Here is a 24,739-nt window from a genome sequence, read left to right on the forward strand (position 1 = left end):
TTTTATTAAGGATATGAATGGGATAAAATGAATGGGATAAAATGAATGAAATAAAAACAATAAATACGAATAAGTATTTTGCAGAGTGCTAAGTTTTATTTTAAAACCATCGGGGTTCTTGAGTGTGCAAAACAATCTAATAAAGACGTCAAAGTGCGGAGTGAAATCTAAATCATTTTTATCTATCTTATAATGATAGGCTTCAATATCCATATCTATCCAGAAACCTACAAAATATATATAAAATTAATAATAAATTAAATTAATATAAATCTGTTGTAATTCATTTTTAATAAACATATTTTTTTTTAATGTTAAACTTGTTTATATATCGATAATCACATCTATTTATATACTCGTATTCTATGTATACATATACACATGTAACGCATGTGTAAATATATGTATAATATGTATACATTGTAATTATATTGATTTTATACTATATATATTGTGATATGTATATATATATATTTCCTCTCATGACTTATATATAAAATACTAAATGTAACGTAATGTAAACTGCTAAATATTTCGATATTACATTTTTACTTCAAGAGTAAGTAATATACGATATTACAGTTACTCTTGAAGTAAAAATGTAATAAGAAGCTACATATCAACTATATAATTTTATTGTTATTAATTATTTTGTTGATAATAATTAATTATTAAATAATTATTGAAATAAAAGCGCATAATTTTCTTAAATAGAAAGTATATACATATAAAAATAAACTGTTAAGCGCGGACTTATAAAATTCACTTTATAATCAAACTTTATAATTCACTAATGAATCACATTACAATTTAAGAAATGTTTACCTAAAGAGCATAAAATTCATTTGTACGATGATCCTTATGATTCTCATGATCATTATTTGCGGCCTCCTTTGTGCTCCTCCTCCCATACTTCCACCTACATTAAATTTTGGGTGAACATTTACTTTAACTTACTCAACGATTTTAATCTTGACTATGTTGTCACTACTCTGAAAGATTCTTAAAAAGTTTTAATCTATTCGTTATTTATTAAAAAGTTATAAACAAAAAAAATTTTACGAATTTTATGTAATTTTCGTATATGTACATTTCACAAAATGAATCTCTACCTAATTCATTCGTTTATGTGTAGTACATAAAACGCGTGAGTAGAAAAGAGGCTCTGTTCCTTTCTCTCCACCCCTTCGAAAAAAAGTTTTCGTTTTGTACAATTTGAAAGTACGATGTAAAATATTTGAACTATATAAAGTAATCGAAACCAAAAATTTTAGTTGTAAATCAGAAATAGTAAGATTATATCTTAAGTTATAAGTTTAAGTTAGGTCATATCTTCCGAAACGGAGCCGCTCATAAGGGGAGTCGGAACTCATTTTCTACGCATGTTCTTTGCAAAAAGCGAAATTTACTCTATAATCTTGATTCTTGCTGAGAACTTTTCTTCGTTTTAGAAAATACATGCGTGGACACAGTATATTCTTTTTTCCCTAAGGGGGAGATCAACTTCCGTAAGATATAATCTAACCCAGACTTAATTTTGATTTTAAATAAAACATAGCTTTGAGTTAGATTAGTCTTCTTCAGGATGGGGATGGAGAGAAAAGGATGAAGCCACTTCACATTACTACACATGAATGAATGAATCAGGTAGAAATTTATTTTATAAATGTATATGATCAAAAATTACGTGAAATTCATGAAACTTTTTTTGTTTATAAGTTTTTAATAAACAACGAGCGAGAACTTTTTGGAGATCACTCAGGATAGTGGCTTTGATAACATATGTAAAGATCAAAGTCATTGCTGGTCAATAAGTTAAATTATTTATCAAATTCCCCTCCTATTTGCTCTCCTACTCCCCATCCGTCTCCTCATCCTGCTCCCCCTTCTGGTCTCCCTCCTTATCCTTCATAAATTCTGGATAAATATTTATTCTAACTTACCTAATGGCTTTGATCTTGACATATATTGTTTACAATTTTTTAATAAACAACGAGCGAGAACTTTTTGGAAGTCACTCAGAATAGTGGCTTTGATAACATATGTAAAGATCAAAATCATTGCTGTGGGTAAGTTAAAGTAAATATTTACCAATTTCCCCTCCTATTTGCTCTCCTGCTCCCCATCCTGCTCCCCATCCTGCTCCCCCTCCTGTTCCCAATCCTGTTCCTCTTTCTGTTCCCCATCTTGCTGTCCATCCTACTGCCCATTCTGCTCGCTTTTCTGCTTCTTCTCCTAATCTCCCCATAATTCTGAATAAATATTTATTTTAACTTATCTAATGACTTTGATTTTGACATATATTGTCATTATCCTAAGTGATCCTCAAAAATGTTTAACGATTTTTTTAAGTTATAATCAAAGTGTTTCACGTAATTTTCGGATATTTTGTACATATAACAAAATGATTCTGTACTTGATTCATTCGTTTATGTATAATAAGTGAAACGCGTGAATAGAGGAAGAATTCCGTCTCTTTTTTTCTCTTCGAAAAAAAGTTTCCGTTTTGTACAATTTGAAAGCACGGTGCAAAAAATTTTAATTATATAAAGTAATTCAAACTAGAAAGAAAGGGTTAAATTATATTTTACGAAAATGGAACCCTCTATAAGGAGGTTGAAGCCTCTATAAGGAGATTGAACCTATTGTATTCACGCATGTTTTTTAAAAAACGAAGCTAAGTTCACTCTACATTTAATCTTGATTCTCGCTGAAAGTGAACTTTGCTTCGTTTTGAAAAATACATGCGTGGACACAGTAGACTCTCTATTCCCTACGGGGGAGATCAACTTCCAGAATATATAATTTAACTCAAACTTAATTTTGATTTCAAATAAAAAGAAGTTTTGGGTTAGATTAGTCTTTTTCAGGATAGAGATGGAGGGAAAGGGATGAAGCCACTTCTTATTACTACACATGAATGAATGAATTAGGTAGAAATTCATTTTATGAACGTATATGATCAAAAATTACGTGAAATTCATAAAACTTTTTTTGTTTATAATTTTTTTAAAAACAACGAGCGAGAACTTTTTGGAGGTCACTCAGGATAGTAGCTTTGATAACATCTGTAAAGATCAAAGTCATTGCTGGTGGGTAAGTTAAAGTAAATATTTACCAAATCCCCCTCCTATTTGCCCTTCTGCTTCCCCCATAATTTCTGGATAAATATTTATTTTAACTTATCTATAGCTTTGATCTTGACATATATTGTCAAAGTCACTACCCTGAGTGACCCCCGGAAAACTTAATTGTTGTTTTTTATTAAACAGGAAGATTTCATGAATTTTATGTAATTTTCGGATATTATGTACATTTCATAAAATAAATCTATTTTTATCATTTTTTAATAAGCGAGTGAAAAATTTTTGGGTGTGGTGGCTTCAATAACATATAGCAAGATTAAAATCATTGCTGGTAGGTTAAAGTAAATATTTATCAAAACCTGCTCCGCCGTTCATGCCAAATCCTGGAAAAATATTTATTTTAACTTATATTAATATTTATTTTAACTTATCGAACGACTATGATCCTGACATTGTGTCTTTGATATTGTCATTACCCTGAGTGATCCCCAAAAACTTTTAACCGTTCTTTTTTTTTAAGTTATAATCAAAGTGTTTCACGTAATTTTCGAATATTTTGTACATTTCACAAAATGAATCTGTACCTGATTTATTCGATTATGTATAGTAAGTGAAACGTGTCAGTAGAAAAAGCGTTCCGTCTCTTTCTTTCCCTTCGAAAAAAAGTTTCCGCTTTGTACAATTTGAAAGCACGGTGCAAAAAATTTTAATTATATAAAGTAACTCAAACCAGAAATAGGTTTAAGTTATATTTTACGGAAGTGAAACCCTCTGAGGAGGACTTGAACCTATTGTGTTCACACATGTTTGTTACAAGGCGAAGCTAAGTTCACTCTACGTTTAATCTTGGCACTCGCTGAAAGTGAACTTTGCTTCGTTTTGAAAAATACATGCGTGGACACAGTATGTTCTCTTTTCCCTACGGGGGAAGTCAACTTTCGGAAGATATAATCTAACCCAAACCTAATTTCGATTTTAAATAAAAAGTAGCTTTGGATTAGATTAGTTTTTGAGGAATGGGGTGTGTGTAAGGAGAGGAGCGAAGCCCACACGGTTCACTTACTGCACATGAATGAATGAATCGGGTAGAAATTTATTTTATGAAACGTATATGTCCGAAAATTACGTGAAATGCGTAAAACTTTTTTTATTTATAACTTTTTAATAAATAACGAGCGAAAATTGTTTGAGGGTCACTCAGAATAGTGGTTTTGACAACATATGTCAAGATCAAAGTCATTGATAGTAGATAAGTTAAAGTAAATACTTACCAAATCCAGCTTCTGCTCCCCCTTCTACTCCTCCTCCTGCTTCCCCTCCTGCTCCGCCATAAAATATGGATAAATATTTAATTTAATTCATCTAATGGCTTTGATATTGACATATATTATGAAGATCACTACCCTGAGTAACCCACAGAAAATTTAATCGTTGTTTATTACAAAAATACGAGTACATGCGTACACAATAGGTTCCTACAGGGTCATCTTTCGGAAAATATAATCTAATTCAAACTTAATTTAGATTTTAAATAAAAAATAGCTTTGTGTTAGATCTTTTTCAGGTTGGGGATGCGGAGAGAGAGGGACAAAGCCCACGTATTTCATTTACTACATATGAATGAATAAATCAGAGAATCCATAAAAATTCATTTTATCAACGTATATGATTAAAAATAACGTGAAATTCATAAAACTTTTATCTTTATAATTTTTTAATAAACAACGAGCGAAAACGTTTTGGAGGTCACACAAGGTAGTGGCTTTGACAACATGTGTCAAGATTAAAGTCATTGCTGGTAGATTAAAGTAAACATTTATCAAATCTTGCTCCAGCGTCCATACCAAATCCTAGGGAAATATTTATTTTAACTTGTATTAATATTTATTTTAACTTATCTAACGACTTTGATCTTGACATATATTTTCATTACTATGAGTGATCCCCAAAAACTTATAACCGTTTTTTTTTTTAAGTTATAATCAAAGTGTTTCACCTAATTTTCGAATATTTTGTACATTTCACAAAATGAATCTATACCCAAACATGGGTGAATACAATAAGTTCAAGCTCTCTTCACAGAGGGTTTCACTTCCGTAAAATATAACTTAAACCTATATAGTTTGAGTTACTTTATATAATTAAAATTTTTTGCACCGTGCTTTCAAATTGTACAAAACAGAAACTTTTTTTCAAAGGGAAAGAACGAGCCGGAACCCTTTCTTTACTCACGCGTTTCACTTACTACACGTGAACGAATAAATGAGGTAGAAATTCATTTTATGAACGTATATGATAAAAAATTACGTGAAATTCATGAAACTTTTTTGTTTATAATTTTTTAATAAACAACGAGCGAAAATTTTTTGGCAGTCACTCAAGGTAGTGGCTTTGACAGCATGTGTCAAGATTAAAGTCATTGCTGGTTAGAATAAATATTTACCTAATCCTGCTCCGGCTTTCGCACCAAGTTCTGGAGAAATATTTATTATAACTTATCTAACGACTTTGATATTGACATATATTGTCATTAACCTGAGTGATCCCCAAAAACTTTTAACCGTTCTTTTTTTTAAGTTATAATCAAAGTTTTTCACGTAATTTTCGGATATTTTGTACATTTCACAAAATGAATCTGTACTTGATTCATTCATTTATGTGTAGTAAATGAAACGTGTGAATAGAAAAAGGATTCCGTCCCTTTTTTCCCCTTTTTTTCCCCAAAAAAAAGTTTCTATTTTGTACAATTTGAAAGCACGGTGCAAAAAATTTTAATTATATAGAGTAACTCAAACCAGAAATAGGTTTAAGTTATATTTTACGAAAATGAAACCCTCTGTGAGGAGGGCTTAAACCTATTGTGTTCACGCATGTTTGTTACAAGGCGAAGCTAAGTTCACTCTACATTTAATCTTGACTTTCGCTGAAAGTAAACTTTGCTTCGTTTTGAATAATACGTGCGTGTAGGTTCGTGTAGGCGACACAGTAGGTTCGTGTAGGCGACACAGTAGGTTCTCTTTCCCTCATGGCAGAGGTCAACTTCCGGAAAATATAATCTAAACCCAAACCTAATTTCGATTTTAGATGAAAAAGTAGCTTTGGATTAGAATAGTTTTTGAGGAATGGGGGATGCGGGAGAGGAGCGAAGCCCACACGGTTCACTTACTACACATGAATGAATGAATCGAATAGAAGTTTATTTTATAAAACGTATATGTCCGAAAATTACGTGAAATTCGTAAAACTTTTTCTATTTATAACTTTTTAATAAATAACGAGCGAAAATTTTTTGAGGGTCACTCGGAATAGTGGTTTTGACAGCATATGTCAAGATCAAAGTCATTAATGGTGGGTAAATTAAAGTACATATTTACCAAATCCTCCTCCCATTCCTGCTTGCCCTCCTGCTCCTCCCCCTTGTGCCGATCGTCGTACTAATTTCGCATGTAATCCTGTCATTGGTTTGTCCAGTGCCTTTAAATAAATATTATTTGATAATAAATATAAATCCAACAAAAATATGAAAGAAGTTATTACATTGTTTTTATGCGTCAAATTTTGTCGAATAGAAGAAAATTTTATTGAAATAAAGCATAACATTATACATATTTATATATAAGTCATTTAGACTTGCATCTTACTTACTCGTACATTTCGAAAGTTTTCTTGCGGCGACTCGGCGAACTAAAAGAGCAATTAAATTGTTTTATTTTACATAGATATATATTCGTCTTACAATTAAAATTGAATTGATATTAAAATATAAACAATATTAATTATTCTCTAATCCCAAAATACTAATAACTCTGAATAATCGGTATTTAACGTGTGATGGAATTGCATGCGTCAAGCGATACAAATGTTTCAAAAAATTATTTAAAATAAATAAAAATATTTTCAGAAGTATATTATTTACATTTATTTTTTCAATAATATAAGCCATAAAAATTTATTCTTATATGTGTACTTTTTCCTTCATATTATTGTTATTATTATATTTTAAAAATTCTAACTTTTTATATTTAATTTATCATATTTAAATCGACACAAAATATCAACACAATTGGCATAATTCATATGTACGTTACTTTGTCTTGAGATTGCAAATAAATTATTTTTGCGAAATTTCTTACCACCAGCGTCACGCAAAGTAAAGTAATGAAGAATAGTTTAATCATCGTGCTTAACTTGATGCACCATGCACAATAGTCAGCAGAAATTTTTCTTCTTCGCTTTTATATATGTCATAATCTGCGACGTGTTTATGTGTTCAAATGCGGAAAAGAACAACAAGACCATCATCGACAGGAAGTAACGCGATTTCGATCGTAATTGCGCTTTTTGCGTAATTTGCGACAGTATTTGACGCGTCAAGTTCGTCAAACAGTATAATTACAATGTCTCGTCTTTGCGACGATCTGCACGCTGCTGCATTGCTATTTTTTGCGATCGCTGGATCTTATCTTATCTCGCAATTCGACGCGCATTTGTCCTTTATTTTCTATCGGAAATATATTTACGATATTATCCTTTTGAAATATTCGCTTATTATTATGCTACGTTTGACTAATTCAAATAAATATCTAAATATGATAATGGAGATTTTAAAACATTTTTTTTTATTATTTTGATGACCTTGTCAGTCATAGATTACTATTTTTATTTCTTATTTTTCTTACTTTGATGATATCTAGTGTTTTAATTGTCAGTACGAAGGTCTATTATTACCAGTCTATTATTACCAGTCTCGTGATACGGCGAGAAATTCAAAGTCTTGTAAAGAACATTAATTAGTTCTACAACGAGTAATATAAATGATGAAAAATGTAATCAACAAATGAGTGATTAAAACTAACGATCGATAACGATCGATAATATATTTAACAATGTTAAATATATTAATACATAACTTCGTTCTTATTCTATTCAAATATAAATTATTTAAAAAATAATACATTAAGATCTTAACAACAAGAATTTATTGATAATTTATTATAAATTAATCTGCATACAAGATATTTAAAAAAAAACGATTTTCTCGCGACGTGCTAGCTTGATTTACGCATATCCAGATATATACGACAGGTTTATACGATTCATAAATCGAAAATCGATACTCTGTGTCATAATTTCCAAATACATAGTTAATTTATTCGCGAAAGCAAAGCGCTCCGTATCGTTAAATTATTTTACAAAATATACCGATAAATATTAAGAGGCATTAAACATGATCAATTACGAGTAAATTTGAGATTATTAATCCATTAATACTATCGATTTAACACGGAAAATATCGTATTATTTAGCCGAATTAAAAAATCGATTAATTATCGTCAATTAATTCGATATTCCCGACAATCATTTGTATGATAAAGCTACATGAAAGTTCAAACAAAGATTTTGTTTTGATAAAAGTTGAATATCTTATATTAAAAATATTTAACGTTATGTAAATGTGTGCATCAATTTTGAAGATTCTCGGATAATATAATGAATTTTAGAAGTGAATTTCGCACCGACGTATCTTCGCCGAAACGTACCTGTCACTTATGTTTCGCGACACATGTCTTCCTCGTTTCTTACTGTCACATAATGTCTCGATTATCTCTCGAGAAACCTGACAGTCGATATAATCCAACGAATGAGAAACAACCGATGTACACGAAACTTTCTACGCGAAAATTTTCTCTTTAACCAAAAAATTCGAGTCAATAAACAACTTTAGATCTACATTTTCGACAATTTAATGAAGTCATAAGTGTTGAAATGTGGGAGTTTGATAATTATGTTCCGTAATTGTTCTTTACCTGTTTCGCGCGCGTTTTGTGTCGCGATATAAGTGAGTGTGTAAAAAAAGAATGAATGAAAAGGATTCAACGACATGACTAAAGGCGATGGAACAGATTCGACGATGTGATTAAAGGCGATGGAACAGAATAACAATGAGAAAACGTCGTTCATGTGAGTACATTTTTTTCATCTTTTATTCATTTACATTGCGTTTATTATTGTTAATATGTGCGTTGCGTGTAAAATTATGTATAAGATTATTAAAGTCAGTAACGCGACAAATATTCTCTCTCTGATAAATATGTTCTTAACCTTCTGAGATATTTTTGAGAATTGCGCAGTTTTTGTTCTTCAACAATTTATTTTAAATGTACATAAATATGTTCTGTTCCTTTTTTTGGACTACTTACTGAACAGTAAAATATATAATATGGGATATAATCCGGATTATATTTATTAAAATACGTTAGAAACACATTAAATATATACATACACTCTGTATTTATTTTAATGTATAAAAAAAATTATTTTTATTTGTAAAAACGAAAAAATTTAATAACGAAAAATACGTTATACAAATATACATCAAAATTAAAAAGCTTTCATTTCAAAAAGCTATTTATTTCGATTTATTTCGTTTTATTTCGATTTTATTAAGGATATGAATGGGATAAAATGAATGGGATAAAATGAATGAAATAAAAACAATAAATACGAATAAGTATTTTGCAGAGTGCTAAGTTTTATTTTAAAACCATCGGGGTTCTTGAGTGTGCAAAACAATCTAATAAAGACGTCAAAGTGCGGAGTGAAATCTAAATCATTTTTATCTATCTTATAATGATAGGCTTCAATATCCATATCTATCCAGAAACCTACAAAATATATATAAAATTAATAATAAATTAAATTAATATAAATCTGTTGTAATTCATTTTTAATAAACATATTTTTTTTAATGTTAAACTTGTTTACATATCGATAATCACATCTATTTATATACTCTGTATTCTATGTATACATATATAAATGTAACGCATGTGTAAATATAGTATATGTATAATATGTATACATTGTAATTATACTTGATTTTATACTATATATATTGTGATGTGTATATGTATATATTTCCTCTCATGACTTATATATAAAATACTAAATGTAACGTAATGTAAACTGCCAAATATTTCGATATTACATTTTTACTTCAAGAGTAACTGTAATATACGATATTACAGTTACTCTTGAAGTAAAAATTTAATAAGAAGCTACATATCAACTATATAATTTTATTGTTATTAATTATTTTGTTAATAATAATTAATTATTAAATAATTATGGAAGTAAAAGCGCATAATTTACTAAATAGAAAGTATATACATATAACTAATAAACTGTTAAGTGTGACTTATAAAATTCATAAACTCCATAATCCACTAATGAATCACATTACAGTTTAAGAAATGTTTACCTAAAGAGCATAAACTATTCATTGTATGATGATCCTCATGATTCTCATGATCATTATCTGCCGCTTCCGCCTGCTCCTCCTCCTATATTTCCACCCATTCCTACATTAAATTTTGGGTGAACATTTTCTTTAACTTACTCAACTATTTTGATCTTGACATATGTTGTCACTACTCTGAATGACTCTTAAAAAGTTTTAACCATCTATTCGTTATTTATTAAAAAGTTATAAACAAAAAAATTTTACGAATATTATGTAATTTTCGAATATGTACATTTCACAAAATGAATTTCTATCTAATTCATTCGTTTATGTGTAGTGCGTAAAACGCGTGAGTAGAAAAGATGTTCTGTCCCTTTCTCTCCACCCCTTCGAAAAAAAGTTATAAGGTTTAAGTTAGGTCATATCTTCTGAAAACGGAACCGCTCATAAGGGGAGTCGGAACCCATTTTCTACGCATGTTCTTTGCAAAAAGCGAAATTTACTCCATAATCTTGATTCTTGCTGAGAATGAATTTTGTTTTGTTTTAGAAAATACATGCGTGGACACAGTAGATCCTCTTTTCCCTACGGGCAAGATCAACTTCCGGAAGATATAATCTAACCCAAACTTAATTTTGATTTTAAATGAAAGTAGCTTTGGGTTAGATTAGTCTTTTTCAGGATGGGGATGGAGAAAAAAGGATGAAGCCACTTCACATTACTACACATGAATGAATGAATCAGGTAGAAATTTATTTTATAAATGTATATGATCAAAAATTACGTGAAATTCATGAAACTTTTTTTGATTATAAATTTTTAATAAACAACGGGCGAGAACTTTTTGGAGATCACTCAGGATAGTGGCTTTGATAGCATATGTAAAGATCAAAGTCATTGCTGGTGATTAAGTTAAATTAAATATTTATCAAATTCCCCTCTTATTTGCTCTCCTACTCCCCAACCCCCTCCCCATCCTGCTCCCTCTTCTACTCTCCCTCCTTATCCTTCATAAATTCTGGATAAATATTTATTTTACCTTACCTAATGGCTTTGATCTTGACATATATTGTTTACAATTTTTTAATAAACAACGAGCGAGAACTTTTCGGAAGTCACTCAGAATAGTGGCTTTGATAACATATGTAAAGATCAAAATCATTGCTGTGGGTAAGTTAAAGTAAATATTTACCAATTTCCCCTCCTATTTGCTCTCCTGCTCCCCATCCTGCTCCCCATCCTGCTCCCCCTCCTGTTCCCAATCCTGTTCCTCTTTCTGTTCCCCATCATGCTGTCCATCCTACTGCCCATTCTGCTCGCTTTTCTGCTTCCTCTCCTAATCTCCCCATAATTTCTGAATAAATATTTATTTTAACTTATCTAATGACTTTGATTTTGACATATATTGTCATTATCCTAAGTGATCCTCAAAAATTTTTAACGATTTTTTTAAGTTATAATCGAAGTGTTTCACGTAATTTTCGGATATTATGTACATATAACAAAATGATTCTGTACTTGATTCATTCATTTATGTATAATAAGTGAAACGCGTGAATAGAGGAAGAATTCCGTCTCTTTTTTTCTCTTCGAAAAAAAGTTTCCGTTTTGTATAATTTGAAAGCACGGTGCAAAAAATTTTAATTATATAAAGTAACTCAAACTAGAAATAGGGTTAAATTATATTTTACGAAAATGGAACCCTCTATAAGGAGGGTTGACCCTATTGTATTCACGCATGTTTTTTAAAAAACGAAGTTAAGTTCACTCTACATTTAATCTTGATTCTCGCTGAAAGTGAACTTTGCTTCATTTTGAAAAATACATGCGTGGACACAATAGGTTCTCCATTCCCTACGGGGGAAATCAACTTCCAGAAGATATAATCTAACTCAAACTTAATTTTGATTTTAAATAAAAAGTTTTGGGTTAGATTAGTCTTTTTCAGGATAGAGATGGAGAGAAAGGGATGATGTCACTTCCCACACTTACTACACATGAATGAAAGAATTAGATAGAAATTCATTTTATGAACGTATATGATCAAAAATTACGTGAAATTCATAAAACTTTTTTTATTTATAATTTTTTTAAAAACAACGAGCGAGAACTTTTTGGAGGTCACTCAGGATAGTAGCTTTGATAACATCTGTAAAGATCAAAGTCATTGCTGGTGGGTAAGTTAAAGTAAATATTTACCAAATCCCCCTCCTATTTGCCCTCCTGCTTCCCCCATAATTTCTGGATAAATATTTATTTTAACTTATCTTTAGCTTTGATCTTGACATATATTGTCAAAGTCACTACCCTGAGTGATCTCCGGAAAACTTAATCGTTGTTTTTTATTAAACAGGAAGATTTCATGAATTTTACGTAATTTTCGGACATTATGTACATTTCATAAAATAAATCTTTTTTTATAATTTTTTAATAAGCGAGTGAAAATTTTTGGATGTGGTGGCTTTGATAACATATAGCAAGATTAAAATTATTGTTGGTAGGTTAAAGTAAATATTTATCAAAACCTGCTCCGACGTTCATGCCAAATCCTGGGAAAATATTTATTTTAACTTATATTAATATTTATTTTAACTTATCTAACGACTTTGATCTTGACATATATTGTCATTACCCTGAGTGATCCCCAAAAACTTTTAACCTTTCTTTTTTTTTAAGTTATAATCAAAGTGTTTCACGTAATTTTCGAATATTTTGTACATTTCACAAAATGAATCTGTACCTGATTTATTCGATTATGTATAGTAAGTGAAACGTGTCAGTAGAAAAAGCGTTCCGTCTCTTTCTTTCCCTTCGAAAAAAAGTTTCCGCTTTGTACAATTTGAAAGCACGGTGCAAAAAATTTTGATTATTTAAAGTAACTCAAACCAGAAATAGGTTTAAGTTATATTTTACGGAAGTGAAACCCTCTGAGGAGGACTTGAACCTATTGTGTTCACACATGTTTGTTACAAGGCGAAGCTAAGTTCACTCTACGTTTAATCTTGGCACTCGCTGAAAGTGAACTTTGCTTCGTTTTGAAAAATACATGCGTGGACACAGTATGTTCTCTTTTCCCTACGGGGGAAGTTAACTTTCGGAAGATATAATCTAACCCAAACCAAATTTTGATTTTAAATAAAATGTAGCTCTGGATTAGATTAGTTTTTGAGGAATGGGGTGTGTGTAAGGAGAGGAGCGAAGCCCACACGGTTCACTTACTGCACATGAATGAATGAATCGGGTAGAAATTTATTTTATGAAACGTATATGTCCGAAAATTACGTGAAATGCGTAAAACTTTTTTTATTTATAACTTTTTAATAAATAACGAGCGAAAATTGTTTGAGGGTCACTCAGAATAGTGGTTTTGACAACATATGTCAAGATCAAAGTCATTGATAGTAGATAAGTTAAAGTAAATACTTACCAAATCCAGCTTCTGCTCCCCCTTCTACTCCTCCTCCTGCTTCCCCTCCTGCTCCCGCCATAAAATATGGATAAATATTTAATTTAATTTATCTAATGGCTTTGATATTGACATATATTATGAAGATCACTACCCTGAGTAACAGAAAATTTAATCGTTGTTTATTACAAAAATACGAGTACATGCGTACACAATAGGTTCCTACAGGGTCATCTTTCGGAAAATATAATCTAATTCAAACCTAATTTAGATTTTAAATAAAAAATAGCTTTGTGTTAGATCTTTTTCAGGTTGGGGATGCGGAGAGAGAGGGACAAAGCCCACGTATTTCATTTACTACATATGAATGAATAAATCAGAGAATCCATAAAAATTCATTTTATGAACGTATATGATTAAAAATAACGTGAAATTCATAAAACTTTTATCTTTATAATTTTTTAATAAACAACGAGCGAAAACGTTTTGGAGGTCACACAAGGTAGTGGCTTTGACAACATGTGTCAAGATTAAAGTCATTGCTGGTAGATTAAAGTAAACATTTATCAAATCTTGCTCCAGCGTCCATACCAAATCCTAGGGAAATATTTATTTTAACTTGTATTAATATTTATTTTAACTTATCTAACGACTTTGATCTTGACATATATTTTCATTACTATGAGTGATCCCCAAAAACTTATAACCGTTCTTTTTTTTAAGTTATAATTAAAGTGTTTCACCTAATTTTCGAATATTTTGTACATTTCACAAAATGAATCTGTACCCAAACATGGGTGAATACAATAGGTTCAAGCTCTCTTCACAGAGGGTTTCACTTCCGTAAAATATAACTTAAACCTATATAGTTTGAGTTACTTTATATAATTAAAATTTTTTGCACCGTGCTTTCAAATTGTACAAAATAGAAACTTTTTTTCGAAGGAAAAGAAAGAGCCGGAACCCTTTCTCTACTCACGCGTTTCACTTACTACACGTGAACGAATAAATGAGGTAGAAATTCATTTTATGAACGTATATGATAAAAAATTACGTGAAATTCATGAAACTTTTTTGTTCATAATTTTTTAATAAACAACGAGCGAAAATTTTTTGGCAGTCACTCAAGGTAGTGGCTTTGACAGCATGTGTCAAGATTAAAGTCATTGCTGGTTAGAATAAATATTTACCTAATCCTGCTCCGGCTTTCGCACCAAGTTCTGGAGAAATATTTATTATATCTTATCTAACGACTTTGATATTGACATATATTGTCATTAACCTGAGTGATCCCCAAAAACTTTTAACCGTTCTTTTTTTTAAGTTATAATCAAAGTTTTTCACGTAATTTTCGGATATTTTGTACATTTCACAAAATGAATCTGTACTTGATTCATTCATTTATGTGTAGTAGGTAAATGAAACGTGTGAGTAGAAAAAGGATTCCGTCCCTTTTTTCCCCTTTTTTTCTCCAAAAAAAAGTTTCTATTTTGTACAATTTGAAAGCACGGTGCAAAAAATTTTAATTATATAGAGTAACTCAAACCAGAAATAGGTTTAAGTTATATTTTACGAAAATGAAACCCTCTGTGAGGAGGGCTTAAACCTATTGTATTCACGCATGTTTGTTACAAGGCGAAGCTAAGTTCACTCTACATTTAATCTTGACTTTCGCTGAAAGTAAACTTTGCTTCGTTTTGAAAAATACGTGCGTGGACACAGTAGGTTCTCTTTCCCTTATGGCAGAGGTCAACTTCCGGAAAATATAATCTAAACCCAAACCTAATTTCGATTTTAGATGAAAAAGTAGCTTTGGATTAGAATAGTTTTTGAGGAATGGGGGATGCGGGAGAGAAGCGAAGCCCACACGGTTCACTTACTACACATGTATGAATGAATCGAGTAGAAGTTTATTTTATAAAACGTATATGTCCGAAAATTACGTGAAATTCGTAAAACTTTTTCTATTTATAACTTTTTAATAAATAACGAGCGAAAATTTTTTGAGGGTCACTCGGAATAGTGGTTTTGACAGCATATGTCAAGATCAAAGTCATTGATGGTGGGTAAGTTAAAGTACATATTTACCAAATCCTCCTCCCATTCCTGCTTGCCCTCCTGCTCCTCCCCCTTGTGCCGATCGTCGTACTAATTTCGCATGTAATCCTGTCATTGGTTTGTCCAGTGCCTTTAAATAAATATTATTTGATAATAAATATAAATCCAACAAAAATATGAAAGAAATTATTGCATTGTTTTTATGCTTCAAATTTTGTCGAATAGAAGAAAATTTTATTGAAATAAAGCATAACATTATACATACTTATATATAAGTCATTTAGATTTGCATCTTACTTACTCGTACATTTCGAAAGTTTTCTTGCGGCGACTCGGCGAACTAAAAGAGCAATTAAATTTTTTTATTTTACATATACATATATTCGTCTTACAATTAACATTTAATTGATATTAAAATATAAACAATATTAATTATTCTCTAATCCCAAAATACTAATAACTCTGAATAATTGGTACTATTTAACGTGTGATGGAATTGCATGCGTCAAGCGATACAAATGTTTCAAAAAATTATTTAAAATAAATAAAAATATTTTTAGAAGTATATTATTTACATTTATTTTTTCAATAATATAAGCCATAAAAATTTATTCTTATATGTGTACTTTTTCCTTCATATTATTGTTATTATTATATTTAAAAAATTCTAACTTTTTATATTTAATTTATCATATTTAAATTGACACAAAATATCAACACAATTGGCATAATTCATACATTACTTTGTCTTGAGATTGCAAATAAATTATTTTTGCGAAATTTCTTACCACCAGCGTCACGCAAAGTAAAGTAATGAAGAATAGTTTAATCATCGTGCTTAACTTGATACACCATGCACACTAGTCAGCAGAAATTTTTCTTCTTCGCTTTTATATATGTCATAATCTGCAACGTGTTTATGTGTTCAAATGCGGAAAAGAACAACATGACCATCATCCACAGGAAGTAACGCAATTTCGATCGTAAGTGCGCTTTTTGCATATTTTGCGACAGTATTTGACGCGTCAAGTTCGTCAAATAAGCAGCAGTATAATTACAATGTCTCGTCTTTGCGACGATCTGCACGCTGCTGCATTGCTATTCTTTGCGATCGCTAAATCTTATCTTATTTCGCAATTCGACGCGCATTCGTCGTTTATTTTCTATCGGAAATATATTTACGATATTACCCTTTTGAAATATTCGCTTATTATTATGCTACGTTTGACTAATTCTAATAAATATCTAAATATAAATGGAGATTTTAAAACATTTTTTTTTAATTATTTTGACGACCTTGTCAGTCGTAGATTACTATTTTTATTTCTTATTTTTCCGACTTTGATAATGTCTAGTGTTTTAATTGTCATTACGAAGGTTTATTATAACCAGTTTCGTGACACGACGAGAAATTCAAAGTCTTGTAAAGAACATTAATTAGTTCTATAACAAGTAATATAAATGATGAAAAATGTAATCAACAAATGAGTGATTAAAACTAACGATCGATAACGATCGATAATATATTTAACAATGTTAAATATATTAATACATAACTTCGTTCTTATTCTATTAAAATATAAATTATTTAAAAAATAATACATTAAGATCTTAACAACAAAAATTTATTGATAATTTATTATAAATTAATCTGCATACAAGATATTAAAAAAAAACGATTTTCTCGTGACGTGTTAGCTTGATTTAAGCATATCCAGATTTATACGACAGGTTTATACGATTCATAAATCGAAAATCGATACTCTGTCATAATTTCCGAATACATAATTAATTTATTCGCGGAAGCAAAGCGCTCCGTGTCGTTAAATTATTTTAAAAATATCGCGATAAATATTAAGAAGCATTAAACATGATCAATTACGAGTAAATTTGAGATTATTAATCCATTAATACTACCGATTTAACACGGAAAATATCGTATTATTTAGCCGAATTAAAAAAATCGATTAATTATCGTTAATTAATTCGATATTCCCGACAATCATTTATATGATAAAGCTACATGAAAGTTTAAACAAAGATTTTGTTTTGACAAAAGTTGAATATCTTATATTAAAAATATTTAACGTTATGTAAATGTGTGCATCAATTTTGAAGATTCTCGGATAATGTAATGAATTTTAGAAGTGAATTTCGCACCGACGTATATTCGCCGAAACGTACTTGTCACTTACGTTTCGCGACACGTGTCTTCCTCGTCTCTTACTGTCACATAATGTCTCGATTATCTCTCGAGAATCCTGACGGTCGATATAATCCAACGAATGAGAAACAAGCGGTGTACACGAAACTTTCTACGCGAAAATTTTCTCTTTAACCAAAAAATTCGAGTCAATAAACAACTTTAGATCTACGTTTTCGGCAATTTAATGAAGTCATAAGTGTTGAAATGTAGGAGTTTGATAATTATGTTTCGTAATTGTTCTTTACCTGTTTCGCGCGCGTTTTGTGTCGCGATATAAGTGAGTGTGTAAAAAAAGAATGAATGAAAAGGATTCAACGACATGATTAAAGCCGATGGAACGGATTCGACGATGTGACTAAAGGCGATGGAACAGATTCGACGATGTGATTAAAGGCGATGGAACAGGATAACAATGACAAAACGTCGTTCATGTGAGTACATTTTTTTCATCTTTTATTCATTTACATTGCGTTTATTATTGTTAATACGTGCGTTGCGTGTAAAATTATGTATAAGATCATTAAAGTCAGTACCGCGACAAATATTCTCTCTCTGATAAATATGTTCTTAACCTTCTGAGATATTTTTGAGAAACGTCGAAAATTTAGAAGCATGATAAAATCATACGAAGAATTGCGCAGTTTTTGTTCAACAATTTATTTCAAATGTACATAAATATGTTCTGTTCCTTTTTTTGGACTACTTACTGAACAGTAAAATATATAATATGGGATATAATCCGGATTATATTTATTAAAATACGTTAGAAATACATTAAATATATACATACACTCTGTATTTATTTTAATATATAAAAAAATTATTTTTATTAGTAAAAACAAAGAAATTTAATAACGAAAAATACATTATTACGTACGTACAAATATACGTCAAAATTAAAAAGTTTTCACTATTTATTTCGATTTATTTCGGTTTATTTCGATTTTGTTAAGGGTATGAATAGGATAAAATGAATGAAATAAAAACAATAAATAAGAATAAGTATTTTGCAGAGTGCTAAGTTTTATTTTAAAATCATCGGGGTTCTTGAGTGTGCAAAGCAATCTAATAAAGACGTGTCAAAGTGCGGAGTGAAATCTAAATCATTTTTATCTATCTTATAATGATAGGCTTCAATATCCATATCTATCCAGAGACCTACAAAATATATACAAAATTAATAATAAATTAAATTAATATAAATCTGTTGTAATTCATTTTTAATATTTACATATTTTTCTAAATGTTAAACTTGTTTATATATCGATAATCACATATATTTATATACTTTGTATTCTATATAGACATATACACATGTAACGCATGTGTAAATATATGTATAATATGTATACATTGTGATTATACTTGATTTTATACTATATATATTGTGATGTGTATATGGATATATTTCCTCTCATAACTTATATATAAAATACGAAATGTAATGTAATGTAAACTGTCAAATATTTCATACGATATTACAGTTACTCTTGAAGTAAAAATGTAATAAGAAGCTACATATCAACTATATAATTTTATTGTTATTAATTATTTTATTAATAATAATTAATTAATTAATAATTATTGAAGTAAAAGCGCATAATTTTCTTAAATAGAAAGTATATACGTATAACAAATAAACTGTTAAGCGCGAATTATAAAATTCATAAAGTTTATAATTCACTAATGAATCACATTACAGTTTAAGAATTGTTTACCTAAAGAGCATAAACTATTCATTGTACGATGATCCATATGATTTTCATGATCATTATTTGCCGCTTCCTCCTGCTCCTCCACCCATACTTCCACCTACATTAAATTTTGGGTGAACATTTACTTTAACTTACTCAACGATTTTAATCTTGACTATGTTGTCACTACTCTGAAAGATTCTTAAAAAGTTTTAATCTATTCGTTATTTATTAAAAAGTTATAAACAAAAAAATTTTACGAATTTTATGTAATTTTCGTATATGTACATTTCACAAAATGAATCTCTACCTAATTCATTCGTTTATGTGTAGTACATAAAACGCGTGAGTAGAAAAGAGGCTCTGTTCCTTTCTCTCCACCCCTTCGAAAAAAAGTTTTCGTTTTGTACAATTTGAAAGTACGATGTAAAATATTTGAACTATATAAAGTAATCGAAACCAAGAATTTTAAATCAGAATTTTGTAAATCAGAAATAGTAAGGTTATATCTTAAGTTACAAAGTTTAAGTTAGTTTATATCTTCTGAAAATGTAGTCCCTCAAGCGGGATCAGGACCCACTTTATCTACGCATGTTCTTTGCAAAAAGCGAAATTTACTCTATAATCTTGATTCTTGCTGCGAATGAACTTTGCTTCGTTTTGGAAAATATATGCGTGGAGGTAAAATATATGCACAGTAGGTTCTCTTTTTCCTACGGGGTAGGTCAACTTGTGGAAGATATAATCTAACCCAAACTTAATTTTGATTTTAAATAAAAAGTAGGGGGTTAGATTAATCTTTTGGGTTAGATTAATCTTTTTCAGGATAAGGATGGAGAGAAAGGGATGAAGACACTTCACTTACTACACATGAATGAATGAATCAGGTAGAAATTCATTTTATGAACGTATATGATCAAAAATTACGTGAAATTAATGAAACTTTTTCTGTTTATAATTTTTTAATAAACAACGAGCGAAAAATTTTCGGCGGTTACTGAACGTAGTGGCTTTGACAACATGTGTCAAGATTAAAGTCATTGCTAGTAGGTTAAAGTAAATATTTATCAAATCTTGCTCCGGCATCCATACCAAATCCTGGGGAAAAATTTATTTTAATTTATCTAACGACTTTGATCTTGACATATATTTTCATTACCCTGAGTGATCCCCAAAAACTTTTAACCGTTCCTTTTTTTAAGTTATAATCAAAGTTTTTCATTTAATTTTCGGATATTTTGTACATTTCACAAAATGAATTTGTACTTGATTCATTCGTTTATGTGTAGTAAATGAAACGTGTGAGTAGAAAAAGGGTTCCGTCCTTTTTTTCCCTTCGAAAAAAAGTTTCCGTTCTGTACAATTTGAAAGCACGGTGCAAAAAATTTTAATTATATAGAGTAACTCAAACCAGAAATAGGTTTAAGTTATATTTTACGGAAATGAAACCCTCTGTGAGGAGGGCTTAAACCTATTGTGTTCACGCATGTTGTTACAAGGCGAAGCTAAGTTCACTCTACATTTAAGCTTGACTTTCATTGAAAGTAAACTTTTCTTCGTTTTGAAAAATACGTGCGTGGATACAGTAGATTCTCTTTCCCTTATGGCAGAGGTCAACTTCCGGAAAATATAATCGAACCCAAACCTAATTTCGATTTTAAATAAAAAGTAGCTTTGTTAGATTAGTTTTTGAGGAATGGGGGATGCGTAGGGAGAGAAGCGAAGCCCACACAGTTCACTTACTACACATGAATGAATGAATCGGGTAGAAGTTTATTTTATGAAACGTATATGTCCGAAAATTACGTGAAATTCGTAAAACTTTTTCTATTTATAACTTTTTAATAAATAACGAGCGAAAATTTTTTGAGGGTCACTCAGAATAGTGGTTTTGACAGCATATGTCAAGATCAAATCATTGATGGTGGATAAGTTAAAGTAAATATTTACCTCCTGACATTCCTCCATGCCCTTCCCCTCCTGCTCCTCCCCCTCCAGGTGGTGATCGTCGTACTAATTTCGCATGTAATCCTGTCATTGGTTTGTCCAGTGCCTTTAAATAAATATTATTTGATAATAAATATAAATCCAACAAAAATATGAAAGAAATTATTACATTGTTTTTCTGCTTGAAATTTTGTCGAATAGAAGAAAATTTTATTAAAATAAAGCATAACATTATACATATTTATATATAAGTTATTTAGACTTGCATCTTACTTACTCGTACATTTCGAAAGTTTTCTAGTGGCGATTCGGCAAACTAAAAAAGCAATTAAATTTTATTATTTTGCATAGATATATATTCGTCTTATAATTAAAATTTAATTGATATTAAAATATAAACAATATTAATTATTCTCTAATCCCAAAATACTAATAACTCTGAATAATCGGTACTATTTAACGTGTGATGGAATTGCATGCGTCAAGCGATACAAATGTTTCAATAAATTATTTAAAATAAATAAAAATATTTTCAGAAGTATATTATTTACATTTATTTTTTCAATAATATAAGCCATAAAAATTTATTCTTATATGTGTACTTTTTCCTTCATATTATTGTTATTTTTAAAAAATTCCTTCATATTATGGTTATATTTAAAAAATTATAACTATTTATATTTAATTTATCATATTTAAATCGACATAAAATATCAACATAATTGGCATAATTTATACGTTACTTTGTCTTGAGATTGCAAATAAATTATTTTTGCGAAATTTCTTACCACCAGCGTCACGCAAAGTAAAGTAATGAGGAATAGTTTAATCATCGTGCTTAACTTGATGCACTATGCACACTAGTCAGCAGAAATTTTTCTTCTTCGCTTTTATATATGTCATAATCTGCGACGTGTTTATGTGTCCAAATGCGGAAAAAAACAACAAGACCATCGTCGACAGGAAGTAACGCGATTCCGATCGTAATCGCGCTTTTTGCGTAATTTGCGACAGGATTTGACGCGTCAAGTTCGTCAAATAAGCAGCAGTGTAATTACAATGTCTCGTCTCTGCGACGATCTGCACGCTATTTTTTGTTAGATCTTATCTTATCTCACAATTCGACGTGCATTCGTCGTTTATTTTCTATACGGAAATATATTTACGATATTACCCTTTTGAAATATTCGCTTATTATTACGCTTATTATTACGTTTAACTAATTCTAATAAATATCTAGATATGATCATGGACATTTTAAAACAATATTTTTCATCATTTTGACGACCTTGTCAGTCGTAGATTGCAATTTTTATTTCTTATTTTTCCGACTTTGATGATATCTAGCGTTTTAATTGTCATTACGAAGGTCTATTATAACCAGTTTCATGACACAACGAGAAATTCAAAGTCTTGTAAAGAACATTGATTATAGTTCTACAACGAGCAATATAAATGATGAAACATATAATCAACAAATGAGTGATTAAAACTAACAATCGATACTTAACAATGTTAAATATATTAATACATAACTTCGTTCTTATTCTATTCAAATATAAATTATTTAAAAAATAATACAACAAGAATTATTGTAACAACAAGAATTTATTGATAATTTATTATAAATTAATCTGCATACAAGACATTTGAAGAAAAACGGTTTTCTCGCGATGTGCTAGCTTGATTTACGCACATCTAGATTTATACGACAGATTTATACGATTCATAAATCGAAAATCGATACTCTGTGTCATAATTTCCGTATATATAATTAATTTATTCGCGGAGATCATAAAAATAGATAGATACCTGTACTTTCGCTACCGTTAATCAGCTGGAACGAACATTTGCATTTCACGGGCGATTATTTCGCGAAAGAAAGTCCGAATTGACGACAACAAATAAAGCACGCATTTAATGGAATTTAGTCCACTGAAAATCATGACGAAAAAACAATCCAATTATCGTGAGCAACTATTCATATCGTCATTAGTAATCTGTATTTTGCAACGCGATAGATGGTCAGGATCTTCTTCATGACGTTATCGCACATGCACGGATCGTTCTCTCCGAGGTATTTATTGCCTCTTTCTCTCCCTTTCTCTCTAACATCGATAGATGCTCGCTTCTAGTTTTCATCTTAAGTCATCGTCGAAGAATGCGAATAGAGGCAAAATTGCTCGCACAAAATTAAACGAAAGCACGAATGTGAATTTTTGCACGAGTCTAAAAGAATGAAAATAATTTATACTTATTGCTAAATATTTCTCTAATATTTGTGTTAATTATTACGTACGTCATCCAAACAAATTTTGGTGAAATAACGAATTAATTTAATTTTTGCAATTTTGCTCGTGACTTAAGAAATTGACATTTTGCACTTTTATGGCAATGATAGCTCATCATTCAGTCTATTAAATAGTTTCTGACAAAATACGTATCGTAATGTCAATCCAATGATTTCATCACGACTATCGAGCAATTGAATTAAATTAATCTTATAGTAAAAAACAGTTTTGATTTTCCTTCTCATAAAAAAATAATGATAAATAAATTAGCGCAATTTTTCAATACCAATAGTGTCCTTCGAGAATTACGTTAATCTGATCAAAGCTTTGCTCGCAAAGCTTACGATTGCAGGGGTTAGAGCGAATTTTATTCGCGAGGAAGAAAAGGATATTAAAGCGGGGATTTATTACGTCGACGGTAGAAATGCATTAAATTATATCCAAGCACTCACATTTCGCATTAATACGGCGGTAATATTTTATACAGATGTAATTACTCGTAACTGTCTTGGGTCTTGGATATTTTCCTAGACACACGTGACCGAAAATAGCAATTAAAAAAGCATGGACCTACGCATCGCGCGTGCATCGCGGTGGCCACTAATGACGTCGTTCCGCATTTACAGTTATAGCAGAGTAGTGTAAATGAAAAAGAAGAGAATGGAAAGTAATTTATTAATGTACTACGGCGCGTGCGAGCCATATATACGATCCGGCTAATTAACAATAACATTTTCACGTCTTTTCTAATGATACTTTACGCGTCTCGGGATTAATTTCCCGTCTATCTGTGTCTCGTGATTAATTT

The 24,739-nt window shown here is 30.1% G+C and overlaps 3 protein-coding genes across 25 annotated transcripts; all 3 read right to left on the minus strand.

Moving 5' to 3' along the window:
- Positions 1–67: 67 nt before the first annotated feature.
- LOC105251171 (glycine-rich protein 5-like) lies at positions 68–7,329 on the minus strand. 10 transcript variants are annotated; one of them, XM_025415460.1, is made up of 11 exons: positions 7,220–7,329; positions 6,732–6,770; positions 6,461–6,560; positions 5,530–5,559; positions 4,931–4,936; positions 4,358–4,405; positions 3,446–3,469; positions 3,119–3,142; positions 2,092–2,235; positions 826–919; positions 68–227 (listed from the first exon to the last, which is right to left on the minus strand). In XM_025415460.1, exons 1-11 carry the CDS (start codon positions 7,262–7,264, stop codon positions 203–205), a joined length of 579 nt encoding a protein of 192 aa, XP_025271245.1. In that variant the 5' UTR covers positions 7,265–7,329; the 3' UTR covers positions 68–202. The 10 variants fall into 10 exon arrangements, with proteins under 10 accessions (XP_025271245.1, XP_025271243.1, XP_025271246.1 ...); XM_025415458.1 differs by having other exon boundaries at positions 3,119–3,160; XM_025415461.1 differs by lacking the exon at positions 5,530–5,559 and having other exon boundaries at positions 3,119–3,160.
- Positions 7,330–9,591: 2,262 nt separating this feature from the next.
- On the minus strand, positions 9,592–16,671 carry LOC105254818 (glycine-rich protein 5). 13 transcript variants are annotated; one of them, XR_003123769.1, is made up of 9 exons: positions 16,582–16,671; positions 16,095–16,133; positions 15,824–15,923; positions 14,926–14,955; positions 14,327–14,332; positions 13,757–13,804; positions 12,855–12,878; positions 10,348–10,429; positions 9,592–9,751 (listed from the first exon to the last, which is right to left on the minus strand). XR_003123769.1 is itself a non-coding variant. In XM_025415469.1 (9 exons), the coding sequence occupies exons 1-9, from the start codon at positions 16,624–16,626 to the stop codon at positions 11,616–11,618; spliced, it is 366 nt and encodes a 121-aa protein (XP_025271254.1). In that variant the 5' UTR covers positions 16,627–16,671; the 3' UTR covers positions 11,601–11,615. The 13 variants fall into 13 exon arrangements, 4 of the variants coding, with proteins under 4 accessions (XP_025271254.1, XP_025271256.1, XP_025271255.1 ...); XR_003123767.1 differs by having other exon boundaries at positions 10,348–10,447; XM_025415469.1 differs by lacking the exons at positions 9,592–9,751; positions 10,348–10,429 and adding exons at positions 11,601–11,665; positions 12,529–12,552.
- Positions 16,672–19,002: 2,331 nt separating this feature from the next.
- Positions 19,003–22,534, minus strand: LOC112637044 (glycine-rich RNA-binding protein 2-like). 2 transcript variants are annotated; one of them, XM_025415491.1, is made up of 6 exons: positions 22,429–22,534; positions 21,918–21,956; positions 21,644–21,746; positions 20,786–20,791; positions 19,718–19,811; positions 19,003–19,157 (listed from the first exon to the last, which is right to left on the minus strand). In XM_025415491.1, exons 1-5 carry the CDS (start codon positions 22,471–22,473, stop codon positions 19,771–19,773), a joined length of 234 nt encoding a protein of 77 aa, XP_025271276.1. In that variant the 5' UTR covers positions 22,474–22,534; the 3' UTR covers positions 19,003–19,157; positions 19,718–19,770. The 2 variants fall into 2 exon arrangements, with proteins under 2 accessions (XP_025271276.1, XP_025271277.1); XM_025415492.1 differs by lacking the exon at positions 20,786–20,791.
- Between the last annotated feature and the right edge of the window lie 2,205 nt (positions 22,535–24,739).

Source organism: Camponotus floridanus, unplaced genomic scaffold (assembly GCF_003227725.1).
Source record: "Camponotus floridanus strain SB8 unplaced genomic scaffold, Cflo_v7.5 scaffold120, whole genome shotgun sequence".
In the NCBI taxonomy this organism is placed as follows: Eukaryota; Metazoa; Arthropoda; class Insecta; order Hymenoptera; family Formicidae; genus Camponotus; species Camponotus floridanus.